The 17,166-nt window shown below is 41.8% G+C and overlaps 1 protein-coding gene across 5 annotated transcripts in view; it reads right to left on the reverse strand.

Moving 5' to 3' along the window:
- The window catches only part of LOC128706559 (ATP-dependent RNA helicase TDRD9), a 143,178-nt gene that overhangs the window by 107,450 nt on the left and 18,562 nt on the right, over window positions 1-17,166 (reverse strand). For all 5 annotated transcript variants that reach the window (XM_053801485.1, XM_070093494.1, XM_053801484.1 and 2 more), the window contains exons 3-5: window positions 16,675-16,878; window positions 8,757-8,927; window positions 8,313-8,461 (exon numbers count right to left, since the gene is read on the reverse strand). In XM_053801485.1, the coding sequence (XP_053657460.1) occupies window positions 8,313-8,461; window positions 8,757-8,927; window positions 16,675-16,878 (524 nt within the window). The remainder of the gene's footprint in view (window positions 1-8,312; window positions 8,462-8,756; window positions 8,928-16,674; window positions 16,879-17,166) is intronic.

Consider the following 17,166-nt stretch of genomic DNA (forward strand, 5'->3'; position numbering starts at 1 on the left):
ATGTACGTCGCCATATGCGCTCGGGTAGTGTACCCTATGCCGTGCCCAGGGGACGGAGTACATCCTGTGGCCTTACACCAGGTATAGATAGTGACAGTGAGGATGATGTGGCTACACTTGGCATGGATAGACCACAGGCATCACTAGAAGGTGGTAGTGGTGATGGTAGTGCCACGGCCATGCGTGACTCACCAGCCCAGGCTGGGACCCATGCTGCTGACTTCGCAGTTCAAGGACAAAGCAGAGCGTCAGCCACCAGCCCATCACAACCACAACTACCCGCACAACCTGCCTATGATGTCCAGTATCCACCAGCAAACCGTATCTGGGATTGGCAGCAAAATCCCAATTTTGTTCCCAAGCCCCACCACTTTGATGACTCTCAAAGTGGAATTCTGCCAACTTGTCCTCTTGGAACCACGGCCAATGAACTGGAATTCTTTGAATTATTCTTTGACCAGCCAATGATGGAAACTATTGTCAGGGAAAGTAATAAGTATTTTGAGAACACCATGGCAAATACGATCATATCACCACAGTCATGACTACACCGGTGGAAAGAAATGACTGTTACAGAAATGTATTTGCTTTTTGCAACAATAATGCTTATGCCTCATATCTGTAATTATTATTATAATCAAAAAGAAGCGCTAAGCCACAAGGGCTATACAGCACTGCAGGGTAGGGAAGGAAGCGAGGGTATTGGATGGCAGAAGGGAGGAGGGATGATCAGTAGGTTACAGAAAACAGCGGGGCAGGGGATAGTACGGGGGTAGAGGGTAGCAAGAGATTGAAGTAGAAAGTGCTGAAGGTATCAGAATTTGTGAAGTCAGTCAGTTGTTGTCAAAAAGTCAATGAGAGAGTCCAGATGAAAGGTGAGTCCATCAGCGAGAAGGGAAGGTAAAGAGAGAGCAGCGGAGCGAAGATGACGACGGAGGTAAATTCTGTGTGCTCTTTGATAAAGTGGGCAGTCCAACAGAATGTGGCTGACTGATAATGGAGCCTGGCAATTCTCACAGAGAGGAGCAGGGCGCCTCTCCATGAGATATTCATGAGTAAGACGAGTATGGCCAATGCGAAGACGGGAGAGAGTAGTCTCCCAACCTCGACACTGGTGACAAGAAGACGGCCAGTAACCTATACAGTGTACTCGGTTTAATAGACTGAAGTTTGTTACCGAGCATAGTAGACCAACAGTGTTGCCAACGGGTGTGAAGGTGGGAAGATATTGCAGCAAAATAGTCCGTAAATGGAATACCTCTATATGAAACTGGTAGGTCATATACTGCTGACCACGCAGCAGTGTCTGCCTGTTCATTACCCTGTACGTCAACATGACCAGGGACCCAACAAAAAGCAATATCTTTATGCTTGGTAAAGACGCGGCGTAGCCAAAGTTGGATACGGAGGACTCAGGGGTGAGGTGTATCAAATTTCTGTATTATCTGTAAAGCACTAAGGGAGTCTGAGACAACCACAAATGATGACACAGGCATAGATGCAATATGGATAAGTGCTGCAAGAATGGCATACAATTCAGCAGTAAAAATACTAGCCGAAGATAGTAAATGCCCTCGTACAACGCTGTCCGGAAACACTGCTGCGAATCCTACGCCGTCAGAAGACTTAGAGCTATCTGTACACAGCAATGGCATGAGAATGAGAGTGAAAGTGGTCAAGAAAAAGAGAGCGGGAAGCGACCGTAGACAGTTGGGCTTTCGAGCAAAGGAGAGAGAAAGAACAGACTCGAACAGCTGGAACTTCCCAGGGGGGTAGGGAAAAGTGAGATGCTATATGAACATAGAAAGGTGGTAATTGAAGAGAAGACAAGAGCGAATGAAGGCGAAGAGAGAAGGGACGGAGTAAACAGGGGCGGCGAACAAATAAAGAATGTCTACTAATATCAGTGGCCATTCTATAAATGGAAGGATTGCGGAGATCATGAGAGCATACATAGTACCGAAGGCAATGGGCATCACGGCGATCGGATAAAGATGGAACGTTCGCTTCTGCATAGAGGCTCTCAACAGGAAAAGCACCAAGGCATAAATGTAATCCTTGGTGATGAATGGGGTTAAGGCTAGAGAGAGTAGCAGGAGAGGCCGCTGAATAGTTCTGGTCACCATAATCAAGTTTCGATAAAATGAGGGTGGAATGTAGGCGAAGGAGAGTTCAATGATCAGCTCCCCATGAAAGATGAGCAAGGGTTTTAAGAAGGTTCAGCCAGCTGTGACAAGTTGCCTTCAGAGTGGTAATGTGAGGTTTCCAGGATAACCTATGGTCAAAGAGGAGGCCCAGAAACCTGACTGTATCACGTTCAGGGATACGGGTGCCATAGAGGTACAAAGGATGATCGGAGATGACAAAGCGTCTAGTGAAAGTAATTTGGCGAGTTTTGGTGCTGGAAAATTTAAACCCATGTGTGGTGGCCCAATTGGAAACACGGTCGACCGCATGCTGGAGAGAAACTGTAATGAGGTGACAGTCAGCGCCTGCACAGGCAATAGCGAATTCTTGAACATAGAGTGATGACCAAATATTTGATGGAAGACTAGAGGCCAAATCATTTATAGCAAGGAGAAAAAGTGTTGTCCTCAGAACACATCCCTGGGGGGACACCTTCAGCTTGGATAAAGTCTGGGGAGAGCACATTATTAACCCGAACACAGAAATGCCTGTCAATTAAAAAGTTCTTAAGGAAGGATGGTAGATTGCCTCGGAGGCCTAAGGAGTGGGCTTGGGCCAAAATATTGTACCTCCAAGTTGTGTTATATGCCTTCTCAAGGTCAAAAAATATGGCAATAACTGAGTGGTTATTCGCAAAGGCATTACGAACATACGTATCCAAGCGTAGTAAGGGGTCTATGGTAGAACGTCCCTTACGAAAGCCATATTGACGAGTGGAGAGACTCGTGTGTGTCTCTAAATACCACACTAAACGTCTATTTACCAGGCGTTCCATCACTTTGCAAACTGCACTGGTAAGAGCAATGGGACGATAGTGGGAGGCTTCATGTCCCGTAGTGCCTGGTTTGCAGAAAGGGAGAACAATGGCAGATTTCCACAGCTGTGGAAGAACTCCTTATGACCAAATAAGATTGAAAAGGCGTAATAGGACTGCAAGGGCTGACCGATGTAAATGTTGTAGCATACGAATATGAATGTCGTCAGGCCCAGCTGCCGATGATCGGCAAGTTGAGTGTGTTGCCTCCAGTTCTTGAAGTGTAAAAGGCACATTATACTGTTCTTCTCTGAGAGAAGAAAAGTCCAAGGATGCTAACTCTCTGGCAGACTTTGAGGAAACAAACGAGGGGCATAGATGGAGCAACTGAGAAATACGGACCAGATGATTGCCAATTTCATTGGCAACATCTAGTGGGTTTACTACATCAACACCGGCAACCCGCAGAACAGGAGCCGGGTCAGGAGAATATTTACCACTCAGTTTTCGTACTTTTTTCCAGATTACACTCATAGAGGAAGCAGAGGTGATGGTGGAGACAATCTCGCCAGCAAGTGCGTTTAGCGTCACGGATGACACGGCGAGCGATCGCACGCTTCTGCTTAAAATCAAGAAGTCTCTCCCTGGTTCTATTGTACCGTTACCTGCCCCATGCAGCGCGTTTCAAACGTACTGCACGAGCACAAGCAGGAGACTACCAAGGCATGCATTTCTGAGAATGCCTGCCTGAAGTTTGGGGTATAGAATGAGAAGCTGCAGTTAAAACGGAGGACGAGAAGAGGTGTAAAAGCTCATCAATGGAGAACGAAGAAGGAACCTCACTAAAAACAGTCAGTTGTGAGTAGAGGTTCCAATTTGACTGATCAAATTGCCAGCGTGGGATACGAAGAGGTGGTGAATATGAAGGGGAAGTAAGAATGATTGGGAAATGATCGCTGTCATGTAAATCCGGGAGAACAGACCAGGTGAAGTCTAATGCAGCGGAGGAAGAGCAGACAGAGATCGATGCAAGAGAGTGAGAGTCCGAGGATCAAAATGGGTGTGAGTACCTGTATTTAAAACATGGAGGGGGTGGGTAGCAAGAAAAGCCTCTAACCGAATGCCACGGGAATCACAGTGAGACCCCCCAGAGGAAATGATGGGCATTAAAATCGCCACGTAACAGAAGCGGTGGCGGTAATGACGAAACAAGAAAGGCAATATCCGGAATAGATAATGCCCAAGAAGGAGAGAGATATAAAGAACAGAGCGTGTACCACCTATGCAAGTGGATACGGGCTGCTGTGTAATGCAGCGAAGTACGAACAAATAGCTGATGGTACGGAATATCAATGCGTAGAAGAAGGGCATTTTCATTAAAGGTCCCATCTGGAAAAGGATCTTAAGAATACAATAAATTATAGCCTGTAAGCAAACATCAACAGGGGAAAACTGGGAGAGTAACATCTGAAGCTCACCCCGATTACCCCTGAGGCCGCGTATATTCCACTGTAAATAGGCCACGATTGGCAATGATAAAGATACCTGAAATCCGCAGGTAAGGGTTCCTACGGACTAGAGGAGTTAGAAAAGTCCACATGTAGAAGCAGCGGAAAACGTTTAAGCAGCGAAGGAACAGTGTGCTGTGAAGAAAGGAGTTGCGCAGATGGAGGAGAGGAGAGAGAAGGAACAGAGGGTGGATCAGTGTCCATTGATGGTTTGGTCTCTGCAATATATTCAGAGATTGCTTCAAGTGTTTCAGAATTCAGAGACGTCGTATGGGAGACAATATTGGAGATGGTAGGGGGAGGATGAGTAAAGATTGGAACTGTAATGGATTGTACCAAGGTAGGTGGGGGGGGGGCAAAAGGGTGGAGGGAACTGGTGAAGAAGCGTGGAAGGGAACAGAAGAGGGAGAAACCTGGGAGGTGGCAGAAGAGGAAGAAACTTGGGAGGGAACAGGGGAGGAAGGTACAGTACGAGGAGGAGGGTGAACCTCTACACTTGTAACAGAGCCAGTGAGAGGGGAAGAACCAGGTACAGAGACAGGGAAGGTAAAATGAGGAGGAGGAAGAAGGGAAGGAGGGGTTAAAGGACCTTTTTTTAACTTCTGAGAAGTAGAGGGACGATTGGGAGGAGGTGTCGTACAAGATCTCGTCGATACTGAGGCTTGTGAGGGAGAACACGAAGAAGCGAGAACAGACTGAGGCATTGAAGTAGGGACGTCAGAGCCTAGGACAGCAAAAGAATTAGATACAGGAGTGACTATGGGAGAGGTAACCACAGAGGAGGCTGCAGAAGATGGAACCCCAGAAGTGGGGGGACATTTTGAAACACGGGAATAAGAAACACGAGGTAGTCTCCCTTGGAGGCGGAGATGAGAAACTGCCATGGCATAAGGGAGACCTTCTGCCTCTTTGAGGTAAAGGATTTCCCGCTCATTTAAGTAGACTTGGCAATGGCGAGAGTACGAAGGGTGAGCCTCATGACAATTAAGGCAAGAGGGAGGTCGATTGCAAGACGTATTAGAATGGTCATCGGCACCACAGACTGGGCATTCGGCTATAGATCTGCAATATTTCGCTGGATGGCCAAATCGCCAGCAATTTCTACACTGTTGCGGTGTAGGGATCACCTTTCGAACTTGTAACCGATGTCCTGCTACATAAACTGAGGATGGGAGTTCACGGCTGTCAAAAGTTAAACGAGCCATATTGCTAGGGTATCATCTCCGCCCGTGGGCAGGAAGAACACAAGTGTATACCTTGAGGATTGGGAGATCTTGGAGTTTCAGCTGTTCAAGAATGTCATTGCCACATGTCTGGAAATTTTGTTGAACTATGGTATGGGGCAGAATGATGGTACCACTACAAGCATTGAGGGAATGATGTTTTTCAGTAGTGACAGGAACAGTATCGATATGGGAAAGAAGAGAAAGATCATGAGCTTGGGTAGCATTCTGTACAGTGATGATGCGCGTACCGCTCTTAAGAGCATGAAAAGAAATATCTTTACCAACATGGTGTAGGAGTGCCTTGCCAGTACTGTGGTCGGAAAGATAGGCAGCAGAGGAAGTTGGTCGTAAAGTGAAGAATTTAGTCCATTGTGCATTCTGAAACTGAACGTGGAAAGGGAGTGCAGGACGTGTCGATCTTTTCTGAGAAGAACGAGAAGGTGGAGAAGTATCATCAGTAGGTAATTGTCGTTGGCGTTCAGGCGTGTGACCAGAGTTGGTCCGACGTGGAACGGACCGGCGATTCGAAAATTGCCGCACCGTAGAGGGAGAGGCCGGAAGCATAGTCAAAGGAGAGCAGAGGTCAGATAAATCGAAGGAGTCAGTCGAGACCTCAATACCTGAAGCGGGTGAGGAAACAGCATTGGCAAAAGGTACAGAGGCATGAGGAGTGTCCGAAGAGTGGTCCAAAGACGAGGCGGGGTCAGAACGGGGTACGGTATCAAGAAGGGGCCTGGGTGTAGCAGGTTCATGGACTAGGGCTGCCATGTTTAGGTTACTTCTTTCTTTTTGTTAAGAAAAAAAAGAATAAAAATAAAAAAAGAATAAAAAAAAGGGGGGGGACCGGGGAGGGATAGTTCCTAGGAGGAATGAAAGGGCCAGAAATCTCCCTCCGCCCCCAAGAGGACCTCAGCAGCGCAAGTAGCGCAGATGCAGCATGAATCTCGTGCCATACCCTACCCATCATGCCAGTAAGCCAGCAATCCGGGATAGCAACCTCACATCTGCCGAGCTACCTCGGTGGACAAAAGAGAGCGGCCGGATAGCCACCACAAAGCATACCTCCTTCGGCCACCACCCCCGGAATCCGAAAGGTGGTTTCCAGAGATACATCTGTCGCCCGAGAGACATCTCTCCCGATCCCTAATTATTGTAAACTGTGCTAAATTGTAATACTGTAATTTTTTATATACTTCATCTCAACTAGAAATTTAATTACTGAAAACCACTAGCTACCTTTATTGTAATAATGAAATCAATGTATAATTAAAATTTACCACTCTTTACATGTCTAATATTAAGTAATCTGTAAGCACTAGGTTTAGTCTGCCCTAAATGCCTTTGGAATGATAGTGGCTTTCTTTGTACTTAACAAATCAAAATTGTCATTACACACTGTAACCTTAGCAAAGAAATAAAATCTATCTTTATCTTTATGATGCCTATTAACCCTTTCAGGGTCCACAGGCCTTCTCCGAGACTTGTTCTCAGGGTCCCCCAAATTTAAAAAAAAAAAAAAGTTATTTTTTTCTTACAAAAAGATCGAGAATCTTTTCCCGATCATAATGACACCAAAAGTATGAAATTTGATGGAAAACTTACGGAATTATGCTCTCGCGAAGTTAGAGGTCTCGACGATGTTTACGCATCAGCAAATTTGCCCACTTTGAGCCCTATTTTCGGCCAATTCCACTGTACTAGTCAACAAAAATCATAACTATTTCGCTAGAACTCCATTTTTTCTATCAAATGAATACAAGAAACCACCCATTTACCGATTTCAACTATCCAATACAGTGGTCAGAATTTAGCAATTTTGCCAATCTCTCACAAATTTCAAAAGATGCCAATTTTCGAATAGGGTCCAGAACAAACAAGAAAGACATTCCTGGCACTAAAATAACATTTCCTCTGTTCATTAGTCACGTCCCCATGCCCCTCTTACATTCTTTTGCTTTTCACTTTTAATTTTTATTCTCACAAAAAAAAAGTAGAAGATTTACTGTTATGCAGACTACTGCATTAGTGTAGAAATGGTATAAATAATATCAGCGCACTTGTGAAAGAATATTAGACTCTCCAGTTTATGTGTATTGGACGCATAGCATGATTTGTTTACTTTTGAACTTTGGTAAAAATCGAACATTTCTGCTACTTTGAGCTCAATTTCAAGGTACTTTTCTTTGTGAAACCAATCAAAATCATCTCAATTTCTGTAATATGTCTTTCATTCTATAAAATGAGACCAGGAAAACTAGAAGACAACCATAAATACCATATGAAAATACAGTGCAAAATTGTTGTTTTAATCCAAAAACACGGTCAATTTTTTTTCTCATCACGCACTGTGTGCTGCAGGATTGTTGTTATACTGCACACACTGACCACATAGACCCATTCTTTCATATGTAGGCCTACCAGCTTTCTCTCACTAGATTTGAGGGCGCTAGAATTTATGCGTACTAGTACGTCACAGACACTGGTGCGTAAGCCGTACTAGTACGGCTTACGCAAAGGGTTAAGTGTCAATGTTGCTTTCTACACTTATATGTTGTAAGATATGATGTTAGTAAGAAGACTTGTCTGTTCACAGAGGTATCAAGACAAAAACAACACACATATAAGCTAAGGAATTACCTGTTTTTTGGAAATTCTGTGGGCAAGCAACTTTCCTCATGCCTCTCTATACAGTCAAAGTACTTTATCATCTCTGTGGCTAGTTTATACATATCCTTTGATATACCTGGAACCTCTGGAGATATGGAAGGTAACTTGGGAATTATATTCTGGAAACAAAAAAAAATTAGCAGTTTACCTTTCTCACTGGAAATTCCTTATTACATGTGCACACAATTTTTTTAAGATCAAAATGAAAACAAAAATAATTGAGAAATCAAATATTTTGATACACTATGGTAAATATTGAGCCTACAAATATTAAAAATCAGCTAAACTACCTTTTCAGAAAAGTGATATTTTACAAAAAGATATTTATATATTTGCAAAAAAATATACACAAATATTCAGTGGCTGTATATGTAATTTGCAGTAAATGCACGTTGTCTTTAAAATAAGACTGACCGGTTTGTCTTTGCAGATAACATGAAGATCATCCAAATAAAAGATCCAGATACTGTAAGCAGTTGCTTTCCCAGCAGAAATAATTGGTGCAGGCACAAGTTGCTTCATTACAGGGGAAGCAAAATAATGGGCAAATTTGGAAGCATCAATGGTGGCAGACATCAAAATTATCTGCAATTGTAATCAAATATCTAGGATAATAGAATGAATGGATGATTCCAATACTTATCATAAAATACACAAAATCAACTACAGTGGACCCCCGGTTATCAGCCGGTTTGGTTATCAGCCAACTCGGTCATCAGTTTGGCTTTGTCTCTCGGTGGCTGAGGAAGCTTCTGCTTATACATCCAAACATTTCGCTTGTTTACCATTGCTTTTAGTGGTTTTTCTTGCAGTGCAACTGTGAAATAAGTAACCATGGCTCCAAAGAAAGTTCCTAGTAAAGTTTCTGTGGTAAAGAAAGTGAGAAGCACCATGGAATTTAAGCGTGAAGTGATAGAAAAGCTGGAGAGTGGTATGAAGGTGATGGAACTTGCCAGAATGTACAGCAAGAATAAATCAACAATTACAGCCATCCTGGCAAAGAAAGAACAAATCAAAGATGCTAATGTTGCAAAAGGAGAAACTTTTCTAACTAAACAAAGGCCACCACTAATGGAAGAGATGGATAAGTTATTATTATTATGGATTAGCCCTTAAACGGTCCAAATAGATCGACGTTCAAATCCGTAGTGCTCCAAAAGAAGATCTATGTATCTTTTTTACATATTTTCAAATATAACAAAAAAAAAATATGTAGATAAAAGTTTTTTACACATTTTCAAATGTAAAAAAAAAAAAAAGATGATGTACATTTTTTACATACTTTCAAATGCTGGAAAAGCGTATATTTACATTCGGACCGTTTAAGGGTTAAGGAAAAAGAATTAGTGGGAGACAGTGTTATGGAGTCGATCATTTGTGAGAAGGCAAAGCAGTTGCATGAGGATCTTGCAAAGAAAATGCCTTGAACAAGTGCTGCAGTTTGTGAATTTAGGGCCAGCAAAGGATGGTTTGATAGATTTAAGAAGCGTAGTGGCATACACAGTGTTGTAAGGCATGGTGAGGCTGCAAGTTCTGACAAATGTGCAGCTGAAAAGTATGCTCATGAATTCCAGGACTATGTAAAGGCTGAAGGATTCAAACCCTCAACAAATATTCAATTGTGACGAAACAGGCCTGTTTTGGAAGAAAATGCCCAACAGGACCTACATTGCCCAGGAGGAAAAGGCACTGCCAGGACACAAGCCTATGAAAGACAGGCTTACTCTTTTATTGTGTGGCAATGCTATAGGGGATTTCAGAGTGAAGCCTTTACTCGTGTATCACTCAGAAAATCCCAGAGTGTTCAAGATAAACAATGTCATGAAGAATAGATTGTGTGTGATGTGGAAGGCTAATCATGAGGCATGGGTCACAAGGCAAATTTTCAAAGAGTGGGTTAATGATGTGTTTGGCCATAGTGTGAATTTTTTTTTTTTTTTTTCAACAAGTTGTCGTCTCCCACCGAGGCATGGTGACCCAAAAAAAGAAAGAAAATCCCCAAAAAGAAAATACTTTCATCATCATTCAACACTTTCACCACACTCACACATTATCACTGCTTTTGCAGAGGTGCTCAGAATACAACAGTTTAGAAGCATATACGTATAAAAATACACAACATATCCCTCCAAACTGCCAATACCTCATTAAAAAGAAATTGCCACTCAAGTGCCTCCTGGTACTGGACAATGCTCCTGCACATCCTCAAGACTTGCAAGACCAAACGTTTAGGGACTTCAGTTTCATCACAGTGAAGTTCTTGCCTCCTACCACCACTCCTCTCCTCCAGCCCATGGACCAGCAGTTCATTTCTAACTTCAAAAAACTCTACACAAAAGCAGTGTTTCAAAAGTGCTTTGAAGTGACCTCGGACACTCGGTTGACCCTAAGAGAGTTCAGGAGTAATCACTTCACTATCCTCCATTGCATAAGCCTTATAGGTAAGGCTTGGGACGGAGTGACTTCCAGGACTTTAAACTCTGCTTGGAGAAAATTGTGGCCAGATTGTGTGCAAGAGAGGGATTTTGAAGGGTTTGAGGCTCACTCTGACCCTGACGACCCTGTGGACTCTACTGTGGCACTGGGGAAGTCCCTGGGGTTGGAGGCGAGTGGCAAGGATGTGGAAGAGTTGGTGGAGGACCACAGGAAGAGCTGCAAGAGCTTCATCCCGAACAGCAACAGACTGCAGCTGAGGAACTTGCTTCAGAGGAGGAGGAAGAGAGAGTGAAGGAGGTGCCTTCTTCATAGATTAGAGGTGTGTGCAATGTGGACTAGGGTGCAAGCTTTTGTAGAGAAACACCACCCTGACAAAGCTGAAACTAGCCATATCTGCAACATGTTTAACGACAAAACCCTGTCCCACTTCAGGGAAATCTTAAAGAGATGCCAGAAACAAAGCACTCAGGACAGTTATTTTGTGAGACAGGGGTTCAGTGACTCTCAAGCTGGTCCTAGTGGCAATAGAAGACAGAGAAGGGAAATAACCTCAGAGAAGGTTTTGCTACCTTGTCTTTATGGAAGGGGATTTCCCTTCCAAACACTAACTCCTCCCTCTTTCCTCCTCCCTATTTTCCAGAAGCCAGCATTAGCCTTCAATAAAGATATGTAATCCTTAAATAATTTAAAAAAAAAAAAATTTTGTGTGAATATTTTGGTTTGCAACGGATTAATTGCATTTCCATTAATTCTTATGGGAAATTTTAATTCGGTTATCGGCCATTCGGTTATCATTATATATCAGATTCATTATCTCTGCCACTACCATTTCCTTCTTTTCCAACTCCATCTATAAATACATTATACAGTGGACAACTAAGGTTTTATGTAAGTTGTTTACAAAAACTAAAGTACATATAACTAGATTTAAATTGACAAGATAAAATACACAAGTTAAGGTAGCAAAAGAATAATAAAAAAAAAAAATAATAAAAATAAAAATGGCAATGACTTGGTTATAATATGCTAGTAAGATGGTAGACAGGATAACATAAAAGTTGTAGTTGAAAATACTAGTTTAAAAAAGTACAGAATAAAAATGGGCAATAATAAAAGTTTACAGAAAGTTTGGTCAATATAGTTTAAAGTAAAATTGGGCAATAATAGAGATTTTAGAATAAAATTGGGCAATAGAGTATTTCTTAAAGTGAGGTACAATAATTGAGGACAAGTTATGGTTAGATTAAAATAAAGTAAGATAGAACAGTGATGTGGTAAGATGTAAAAAAGGAGATAGATTCTGTAGATATTAAACACAATTAAGACTGAGGTAGAATGGTCATTGAACACAACAGTGACAATCAAAAGTAGTTGGGGGTATTGGAAATTTAGGGGGGCACAAATTTATGACAATATAACACTAACGGTGGACTGTGGGTATTATCTGCACTTTACTATGATTCTGTTAGTCCAGCCTCACTTAGGAATGTTTTAAGGTCATGTTCTGTAGAGATGAAGTATCTTCCCAGTGGGCTGTTTCCTAACTGCGATTTTTCCGTCCCTCACAAAGCACTGGTGGATTTTTTGGGCATAGCGTAATTTTCTTAGCCGATAAAGGAGGTTTTGTCTTGTTTTGGTGAGGCACTCAGTGACGTAAACATTAGTTTTCATAGAAATAGATGTTTTTAGTAGGTTGTTTCTTTGTAGGCTAGTTTGGAATTTTAACAGCACTATTTTTTTTTACCTGCTTGGTAGCCCATCAGTTTGCAATCCTTTAGGTCATCACTACGTATGTTAAGGCGAAGGTGGTCCTTGATAAGTTGTAGGGTGGTCTCCATGCAGGTCTCTTGGGTGACTGTGGGTGGGAGATGTTTGCTGTTAACTACAACAGTGTCAGATAGCTGCTGTTGGTCATTATGGTCTTGGAAGTTGGTTATGACATTGGCAAGTTGTTGGTCCACTCTTGATCTTTCCTCTATAAGGTTGGTAGTAAGGAGGGTGACTTGGTCTGTTAGTGTGTTGATGGTGTCTAGGGACTGGGTGTGGGTGTTGCTTTGTTGTTCCAGAGTGTCTAGTTTATGTTCTAGAGCTGTGATCTTGCTGAGGTACTCTGCATTGCTAGCTTTTAGTTCCTGCATTTCTTGAGTTAGTTTGGTGATCGTTTGGTTCTGAATCGTAAGGAGTTTAGCTATTTCTGGGTCGGTGATCTTCTTGACATCAAATCCTAGGAAGGAGTTACCTTGGACTGTGACGGCGGCCATGTTTGTTGTTGTCTGTCATGTGTTGTGGCGATGCCGGTGGGTGATGAGGGTTGTGTCCTGGCTGGCAGTACCAGAAGTTTTCCTCGTGGTATTACTGGTCTCACCTTTGATGTTAGGAGTCCTTAGCTGGTTACTGGATCTTCTTTTATTGCTCTGACCCTTGTCCATTGGCTGTGGCTTTGGGTTTATAGTAGGCGATGGGTGAATGTTGTGGAGTATCACTTCAGTGGCAGCGGGGTAGGAGGTGGTAATACGAGTCCTATTAGTTGGTAATTTGTGTACTTTTGGGTGATTTCTGCAGTTCATTTATATCATTCTGGGTATCCACACATGTTAGTGTTATGTGGGTCTTGATTAGGCCATCACTGGGCTGCTGGGAACCTCAGGTAGAAGTAAAAATAGAGGACAAGGTTCCTGTTTCTGGTGCCGTTGCCGCTGGAAGAGAATTAGCATCATATTGAAGCATAATAAACTTGTCTTCCTCTTGTCTCCTACGTGTCTTGTCAAACACCAACATTATGACTAGAATGAATAAAATATGTCATATTATACTACTCACACTGACCACACAGATGCATTCCCTCATGTGTAGTCCTACCAGGTTTCTCCCACAAGATTGGAAGCCACTAGAATTTTGGCGTAGTATTACAGGACCAACCCTGGGCTTCAAAGCCGCAACATTATGGGACCACCCTTAAAAGGGTTATTGGATATATAGTCAATAGCACCCTTGGTCTCGAAGGGATGGCACTAGAAGCTTTCTTGGGGCCCATGATGACTTATTTTGCAGAAACAAGCACCAAAAGCAGTGATAATATGGAATGTATCGAATGTATCCTTAGATGTGTGCACACTGGCTGGCTTGTAAACATTGGCACACACAGGGCAGTTCAGGCCACATGTGGACACATCTCGTACGAATCGTATCACATACCAGGTTTTGTAACGGGAACCGAGGCAAATTTTCTGTGATTCAAATTCAAATTCAAAGTTTATTCTCTATAAAGATTACAATGTTGAATTTACAGAATTTGGTTGTTGTGTGGTTTACATGTAGTTAAATAATGATTACAGAGTGTACCACTAGAACGCCTAGCATGGCTAGGCATTTCAGGCAGACTTAGTTTAATTCTTTATTTTAAAATATTACAAATTATGAGGTAAGTTGGTATTATGGCTAAGTGACTAAATACGTACATGTACTAGTTTGTGAGTTTAGCAATGTGAATACTTTTGTTTTGGCACAGTACATAGTTTCAGTATTGGAGTATCATAGGATTCATTATTTTAAGATTGAGATTAATATTTCTGTTTATGGTCAAATGGGTGAGTGAGTGTAAGTGTGAACCACCAGGTGGTATTTGTGTAGTTAGTTGATGGGGTTTATCAGGGAGATAAGATGTTTTCTAATGGTAGTTTTGAAGGTGATGAATGTGTCTGCAGTTCTAGAGTTCTCAGGTAGGGTGTTCCAGATTTTAGGGCCTTTGACATACATTGAATTTTTGTAAAGGTTTAGTCGGACATGGGGAATGTCGTAGAGATGTTTGTGTCTGGTGTTATGCCTGTGGGTTCTGTCACAACTATCAAGAAAGCGCTTTAGGTCAAGGTTGATATTGGAGTTTAAGGTCCTGTAGATGTAGATTGCACAGTAGTAAGTGTGGATGTACTGAACAGGGAGTAAGTTTAGATCTATGAAGAGTGGGGGGGTGTGTTGCCAGGGATGGGATTTAGTGATTATTCTTACTGCAGCTTTTTGTTGGGTTATAATTGGCTTTAGGTGTGTTGCTGCAGTTGATCCCCAAGCACAAATAGCATAGGTGAGGTATGGATAAATAAGTGTGGTATAGTGTGAGAAGGGCATTTTGCGGCACGTAGTATCGTATCTTGGAGAGGATCCCAACTGTTTTGGATACTTTTTTGGTTATGTGTTGGATATGGGTGCTGAAATTCAGGTTGTTGTCAAGGTATAGGCCTAGGAATTTGCCCTCATTATGTCTGGTAATTAGAGTGTTGTCGATCTTAATGTTAATTTGTGCATCTCCTGCTCTGCTACCAAACATAATATAGTAGGTTTTGTCAGTGTTAAGCGTAAGTTTATTGGCTGTCATCCAAGTCGATATTTTGATCAGCTCCTCGTTAACAATGGTGTTGAGGGTGGCAAGATTAGGGTGAGAGATGACGTAAGTCGTGTCGTCAGCAAAGAGAATGGGTTTCAGGTGTTGGGATACGTTTGGAAGATCATTGATGTATATGAGGAAGAGCAGGGGACCAAGGACACTTCCCTGCGGAACTCCAGTATCAAGTGGCCGTGTTGTTGATGCTGTGTCTTTAATGGTAACATACTGATACCTATTAGTAAGGTAAGATTTGAAATAAGCAAGCGCATGGCCTCTTATACCGTAATGGTCAAGTTTGTGGAGTAGGATGTCGTGGTCTACTGTGTCAAAAGCTTTTCTTAGGTCAATAAAAATTTCTAGTGGATATTCCTTATTTCCCAATGCTGTGTAAAGCAGATGTAGCATTTTTATGATTGCATCATTAGTGCTTTTATTTTTCCTAAATCCAAATTGGCAGGGGTTGAGTATGTTTTGTGCTGTTATAAATGAATATAGTCTCCTGTGCACGAGTTTCTGATGATATAATGCATCGGTTACCGGAGTTATCGGATACCGATAGCATCGCGAACCGGGGGTCCAGTGTACCCTGTAAAGTCGCTATTTTACATTAAAAACACGGTCACAGTTTCTTCTCATTATGCATTACGAGCTGCTGAATTTTTTTTTTGTACTGCTCACACTGACCACACAGATGCATTCCCTCATGTGTAGTCCTACCAGGTTTCTCCCACAAGATTGGAAGCCACTAGAATTTTGGCGTAGTATTACAGGACCAACCCTGGCTTCAAAGCCGTAACATTATGGGACCACCCTTAAAAGGGTTATTGGATATACAGGTATTGTATGGGCAATGTAATATGAAAGAAATCAGGAACAACAATAAGCCAGACTTGAGTCCTGGAGGGGGTGGAGATGTTGTAGTCGAAGGGTGTCTGAGGTGTGATGTCATCACACTTCTCAATACATTAACTGAATGAATGATGGTGAATGTGTTTTCTTCGAGTCACAGTGCCTTTACAAGAGATACACAAACAGCCTGCACAATACCAGTCATGGTATTGTGCCTTTTCATTCATTGCAAATGGCTGCTGAGGTAAAAAAAAAAAATAGATTAGACTCAAAAAGAGCTACCAAATAAGATACCACATCTAAAAAAAATATGAGTGTTGATGGAAGGCTGAAAATGCTAACAATGACAAAGGGTACAATATGGGAAAGGAATTTTAAGACTGATATGACTGGAGGCTTTTCTACTGAAGTCACTCCCTACATAGAGGGAACAGGGAAAATTAACAGAAAATTTGAAATGACTTCTTTCAGTCTGCAACTTTAATTAAGAAACACTAGAGTAATATTTTTGTCTTAAGTTTTCTTTTGCTCAACTTGAATTAAGAATACACAAACTTTGAATACACAAGCTTGTTCTACCACACTTAAATGGGAAAAGGCTAAGATATATATAAAAAATTTTGTTTAAAAAGTTCTATCAGAAGACAAAATTTAAATGATGTCCCTCACCTTAACATTAGGAGAAACCGTGTACAGCAACTTTTTTACAATCAGCAGAGCAAAGTCTGTGTGGCAATCTCTCTCATGAACCTCATCCAAGATGATGTGTGTGTACTTGTTAAGGCTATGCTGGTGAACCATCTTCTGGACCAATACTTCAGTTGTGACATATGAAACACGTGTATCTGGATCAGTGCAGTTGTCCAACCCAACCTAAATCATTGTATACGTATATGACAAGATAAATCAACAGCAAACATGCAATGCACAATCAAAATTTGCAGTCATTTAGAAGTACAGGGAAAAAATCAAGAGACATTGTGTAACACTTATTGAAATCTAAATACTGAACTCATGTTTAACAATAACCTTGACCTTCACCTTTTTTAGCTTGATTAACCCTTTCAGGGTTCAGACCCTTGATCTGAAACTTGTCAACAGTCAAAAAAAAAAAAAAAATCTTCTTTAGAAATGGTAGAGAATGTTTTACTGAAGGTAATA

Source organism: Cherax quadricarinatus, chromosome 3 (genome assembly GCF_038502225.1).
Source record: "Cherax quadricarinatus isolate ZL_2023a chromosome 3, ASM3850222v1, whole genome shotgun sequence".
Lineage (NCBI taxonomy): Eukaryota > Metazoa > Arthropoda > Malacostraca > Decapoda > Parastacidae > Cherax > Cherax quadricarinatus.